The sequence below is a fragment of the Pinus tabuliformis genome, chromosome 4_1, assembly GCF_031772625.1.
Source record: "Pinus tabuliformis cultivar Carrire ecotype Pingquan chromosome 4_1, CPIR1, whole genome shotgun sequence".
NCBI classification, from domain to species: Eukaryota; Viridiplantae; Streptophyta; class Pinopsida; order Pinales; family Pinaceae; genus Pinus; species Pinus tabuliformis.
This window is the reverse complement of record NC_142303.1, coordinates 682,370,386-682,376,826: the sequence shown is the minus strand read 5'-3', so window position 1 is coordinate 682,376,826 and position 6,441 is coordinate 682,370,386. Positions and strand designations below refer to the sequence as shown.

The 6,441-nt window shown below is 36.2% G+C and overlaps 1 protein-coding gene across 1 annotated transcript; it reads right to left on the bottom strand.

The window, feature by feature from the left end:
• Positions 1 to 5,579: 5,579 nt before the first annotated feature.
• On the bottom strand, positions 5,580 to 6,173 carry LOC149177971 (uncharacterized). Its single transcript, XM_089423508.1, has one exon. It carries the CDS (start codon positions 6,171 to 6,173, stop codon positions 5,580 to 5,582), a length of 594 nt encoding a protein of 197 aa, XP_089279634.1.
• Positions 6,174 to 6,441: the final 268 nt, after the last annotated feature.

The window sequence follows — 6,441 nt, the reverse complement described above, 5'->3', positions numbered from 1 at the left end:
AGCAGAAGGGATAGCAGTGGATCTAGAGAAAATAAAAACTATTATGGAATGGACCACATCGAAAAATGTGGTCGACATAAGATCCTTCTTAGGCTTGACAGGGTATTACCACCGATTTATAAAGGACTTTTTGAAAATTGTCTTCCCAATGACTTCACTTCAGAAAAAGGGACGAGATGTCCACTGGTCAGCGGAATGCCAACAAAGTTTTAAGCAGCTAAAAAAACTGCTTACAACCGCTCTGGTCAGATCCAGAAAAATCCATTGTAGTATGTACTGATGCAAGTAAAGAAGGCATCGATGGAGTACTAACTCAAGAAGGAAAAATCATTGCTTATGAGTCACGAAAGCTGAAGGATTATGAAAAGATGTGGCTGAATATTTATCCAAGTGCTTAGAGTGCCAATTGGTGAAAACAGAACATCAACATCCTGCGGGTCTGTTGCAACTGTTACCCATTCCGAAATGGAAATGGGAGACCATAACTCTAGATTTTATTATGGGGTTACCTTGTACTAGAAATCAACACGAATCAATCATGGTGGTCGTAGACAAGCTGAGTAAGACTGTTCATTTCATCCCTATAAAATCCACGTATAAAACAGTAGAGATAGCAGAAATATTTATGAGATAAATCTTTCGCCTACACGGGATACCCCGAGTGGTGATCTCTGATAGGGATGTAAAATTTACATCCGCTTTCTGGAAAAACCTCTTTGCAGGACTAGGTAACCAAATCCATTTCATTACTGCTTGCCATTCGTAGATAAATGGTCAGATACAGCGAGTAAATCAAGTTTTGGAGGATATGTTGCGCATGTTTGTAATGCAACAACCACAGAAATGGGAAGATTACCTCCACTTGGTAGAGTTCGCCTACAATAACGGGCATCACGAATCTTTGGGTATGAGTCCGTTTGAGATACTTTACGAGAGAAAGTGTTGGGTACCCATAGATTGGAATAGTCTGGAAAATAAATTAGCATTGGGTCCCAACATGCTAGCAAAAATGGAGGCTACCATTAACAAGGTTCTCCAGAACTTAAAGACAACACAGGATAGGCAAAAAGTGTATGCAAATAAGAGGAGAACTCATAAAGAATTCCAGATGGATGATCACATGTATCTAAAGGTGAAACCTCGGAAGAGCACCTTGCAGTGGAAAGGTTGTGCAAAATTGGCACCACGATACTGTGGGCCTTTCCAAATTTTCGATCGAATTGAGCCTGTGGCATATAAACTAGCACTACCAAGCCACATCCAAGTACACAACATCTTTCATGTGTCCTTGTTAAAAAAGTATATTTATGACCCTCGACATATTATTAACTGGGAGTGTATTCAGGTAATGATAAATGTAAAGAAATATGATTAAAAGATTGTTGTTTTGAAATGTTTTGACAACATAATATGAATGTGTAGGTAGAACCCGAGGGAGAATTTCTAGCAGAGCCTCTTCATATCCTCAATTGGAGAGAAACCACTTTGTGGAGGTGAGCCATCATCCAAGTTAAAGTGCACTGGAAGCACTTTGGCCCAAATGAGGCTACCTGGGAAGAAGAGGAGGTCATGCGAAAAGCTTATCCTGCACTGTTTACGTAGAGAAAGAACACCATGAATGGTGTTCCTCTCGAGGGGAGGGAGCTCTAACATACAACGAGACATCATGAGTTATTTTTACCAAGCTTAATTTCATTTATGTTATCTAACTATTAAAACTATTGGGCTTAAAATAGCCAGAACAAATACTGTTAATTATTATTTAAAAGACTTTGGACTAGATTACTAAAAGAGTCAAAGAAACAGTTGGACAAAATTCTGGGAAAATTTACAACTTCTCCTTCACCCTTTTTCCATAAAGGGAAAAGAGGGCAGAACCCTGAGGGTTGGAGGAGGAGGACTGTGTTGTATTCTTCCTTGAGCTGGCAAACATAACCAGTGGGAAAGAAAGTTAAGGTAACAAGCTATGAGATATGGGACTTGAGGCTGGACAGAGTCTTGACACCCAAGGTACCCAGTTGTTCCTTGTTGGCAGAAGTGGAAGGGCTCGGAGGGGGAACCTGGACGTAATTATCAGTTTTGAGGCTGCGTAGTGAGATCTTCCAATTATTTAATATATACGTAACTAAATATAGATAAGTGATACGGACATGGTAATCATTATCAGTAGAATAGTTTGAATATTTACTGTAAATTGAAATAACATAGTAATAATGAATGACTTATTTATTGTAAGTTGATAGTTTGGAAATGGTTTAGCATAGATAATGGTCATTCAGTAATTTCTGAGTAGAATAATAAGGAAAATAGATGATGCATGCTTTCCTAATGGATACTGATACACATCTAGAGAACTGTACAACTGTCAGTTAGCAATCAATGTTGAACTAATAAGAAAAATAGCATTACAGACGAATGTCGATTTAACTTGGAAACACATAAGTATATAAACTGTAAAGCAGATGCCTATCAGTTTTCTGCTAGAAATAAATAAATAAATGATACGAATTGTAAACATATTCATATAGCAATATATATGTCTAAATATCAGACCTCTGTCATACATAGGAATTTCCTTAAACTATAGAAATAAATCAACTCGGCAGACCCTTCCCCATGCTTTCAGTTAATTAAACGATTTCTTTACAGTTCTTTACATACCTAGGGTTTTAGCCGTAGACAAGTTCATAAAGAACCCATCCATAGCCATGTACCTCGGTTTCCTAAAACTAAACCATGAATTCTAAAAATACTGATCACAAATATGTACATAAAGCACTTTAAACAAAAATGAATGCCATAGCCTGCACAACAACTGGGAAGAAAATCATGCACAACAAATAACCCTCGGTAATCAACCAAATCCCAAAGCTCAGCAATTGATTATACACAATGAGGGTTTACATAAATAAACACCAAAAAATCATTAATAAGTGTGATATGATTATATTCCGTCGAATCCAGTCCAATTGAAAAACATTTCACAAAATTACAAAAATTTCTCTCATATGCTCAACAAATAATTGAACCATATTAATTCTAGGTGGCTATTATGAGCATAAATAAACCCAAAACCTTAATTAATATTATAATTCATAGTCTAGAACTCATCTTGGTCGAAGCCACAACATCAAACAAATTACAACTCTTGAAACCGTCTGTCTCAGAGAGTGATGCTCTAAACCAAGGCACAATAAACGAGTTTTCCAACACACGTGGAAGGAGTAGGAAGAAGTGGAGATTAGCACTGGAATTGTCCTCAACAATGCACAAACTAAACAAGGGTTTCGAACTAGACCCTGAGGTAACAGCTTCACAACAAGAAACCATGAGCAAAAGACAACCTCTGTAATAACTTGACAACAACATCAACCATGAAATGTAAGTAGGCTTACCTGTATGTGAGCTGGGAAGCCATTGAAGCTACGACTAGACCTGTATGGAACCACCTCAGCAAGGAAAGAATTGGAATATAATTGCAAGAATACTCAACGACATTATCACAGTGGAACATATGTTACCTCGAAATGTCGGAGCAATGATCCTTTTTTCAAGACCACTAAGGACCATCTCGGGCTCTGCATCACTGCCCAAAATACCAATAACCCGTTAAACAACTCCAAAACTGTCATAACCCAACCTAAGTGGAAGGAACAACACATAACAACATAATACGAGTAGAATAGGGACAAGGATGGCACGTGGAGTCCCAGAGGAAAATTGGCCAAAGAGTTTCATAAGTTCGCCATGATAGAGCAAAGCGCCAAAGCAAAGACTAACCAAATGAATTATCCCTTCCACAAAAACAGTTAATAAACCCCTCAGCTAGGCTTGAACAATCAAAACCATCAATCAACGTTGATCGGATGACAAACAAACAACCAACCCAACCTCGGGATCCATCCACGGTAAGTTAGGTAAGGGCATTAACACCATTGCAGGTGGCAAGGACGAGCACACACAATCTAGGCAAGAGGACACCTTGGGGCTCTGCGACTGTAATGGAAGGCAGCCTACCCGAGGATGATGAAGGAGCGCGAAAACAATACTGGCAATGATGGAATGTACCACATAGGCTGCCAACGTGGGGATCCCTTTCCGACTCCACAGCTCCAACGCTAACCCAAATCACAAACATTAACCCAATTCATTACCCAATCATACCAGTCCACATTATGATGGACCAAAAGGTAGACAAGGCATTAGTATTATAATCATTAATGCTTGTTAGATTATAATAATTAATGCTAGTTAGATTAACCAATTTTTTTTTTTAATATACACATAGGTAGGGTGTTACATGCCCACCCATGTCCGTCTACGGTAGACGATCCACACCGAAGGGAAATGAATAAACTCGTAAATTTGTAATATGAAAAATAGATCTTTAAAAGATAGGGATATGAATAAACTCGTAAATTTGTAACATGAAAAAGAGATATTTAAAAGAGAGTCAATGAATATAAATGATATTACAAAGTTAGTCCAAGATACAATATAAAATGGGTATAAATGGAAAAAAGTGGGGTAGATTTGTTGAATTAAGTTATATTTTATTAAAATAAAAAATGAAAAGTGAGAAATTACTGATAAAGAGAAAGACTAAAAAACTTATAGGGATGTGTAGAATTTAGAATTTTCCCACTTTAAAATTTATCATTTTTTTAAATAAATTTGAATTGCATTGAAATTAATATTATTATATAGTTAAAAATTATATATATTATAATTAATTTTAAAAAAATTATTAAATAAAAATTTCACCAATAAAACTTATCAGATAATAAACAATTTTACTTCGTCTATCAAATTTTGAATGAAATTCAATTGAATCATGGATACATAATTCAAGCATCAATATTTACCTACATTCTTATGAAAATTTGTTAGTTACCGAATTAACTAACATTTTTATTTATTAATATGAAATAATATATAATGCTTTATCAAAATGATCGAAAAAAAATAATACAATGAAATGAGACGTAGTTATAATGTGAGATTTGACATTATAAGGAAATCGAAAAGAAGTAAGCAATTAAGAAATATGGTTTGCCTGCGAATTGTCAAAAATAATACCACAAAAATATAATACAATGAAATGAGTTGTATTTATAATGTGAGGTTTGACATTATAAGGAAATCGGGAAGAAGTAAGCAATTAAGAAATATGGTTTCCGCGCAAGTTGTATGTTTGAAAAGAATATATAATCCTTATAGTTTAAATGTTGGAAAATAATACATAATGAAAAAATTTCTGTTAAAAGAAAAAAATCGATTATCATTAAAAGTGAAAAAAATAAATAATGTATTAAGTGAAAAAAATAAATAATGTATTAAAAAAACAAATAAAATATATTTAAATAGAAGAAGATTATCATTCAAAGTGAAAAAAAATAATTTAATAAAAAAATATATATTTAAATAGGAAGTAAATTATCCTCGAGGAAACAATTATGAAATTAAAAAGAATAATCATTTTTAGTTTGTAGAGTTTCCAGTGTGGGTCAACTCCATCTGAAACTGGAACTTCAATTCCCAAAATTCTCAAAAAATGTTCTGAGGGATCTTCCGCGATTTTAAGGTTTGCGAACGCGTGGGGATTCCTTGATCGTCTCCAGCACTGGTTTCCAATACCTAAAACCGCGTATCTTGTGCTGCCTCAACCCCAAACCCAACTCTGTCGGTTTGTCTTCATCTTCATTTAACTCCAACTTTGGCACCACAAACCCATCTTTCAATTTTGTTTGCAATTGATTTGTCTTCTCGGCACTGTCATTGTTTGAAGAAAATTCAGATAAATGGCGAGTGCCAACGGCTGGAAAGATTCTAGAGGTACAGGAGTGCTTTCTATGGATAGAGTTGCATTGGGTTGCTAACAAATTAAACGAGGCCATGTCAGAAGACGATAGTACACACCGCAAATGTTTTTGCATTGGGAGAAGAACATAGACGCCCCCCAACGCCAAATCCTCCTCAGGACGGAGGGCTGCGATGCGACGCCCTGCTTGGAGATCGCTGAAATTGCATACGAATTGTTGAGGATTCTCCACCATCAGCTCTCCCACTGTAATTGCCTCCCCAAATTTTTGAATGCCACCATCGCTGCACCGTATAACTTTCGCTGCCGCGGTGGTTCTGAACGATTTAGCACAGCATAGATGATTCCCCATTGATTCCTATTCCTTGATTTCAAGCTTTAGTTAATCCACTGTTCTCTACTTATCGTTATCTTTATTTCCACTTAGCGTCCGCCTCACTGAAGATAATACTAACGAATTAATGTCCGAAAGAGCGATAACAGGAAGCCTGTGAGAGTATGCGAGGGGAAACCCTGAAGATAGGGGATGATGGGTAGTTGGTGTGATCTGAAAAGATGAGGATGAGGTCTATCCTTGTAATATAATAACACATTTAGGAAGAAGCCGTCCACAATCGAAA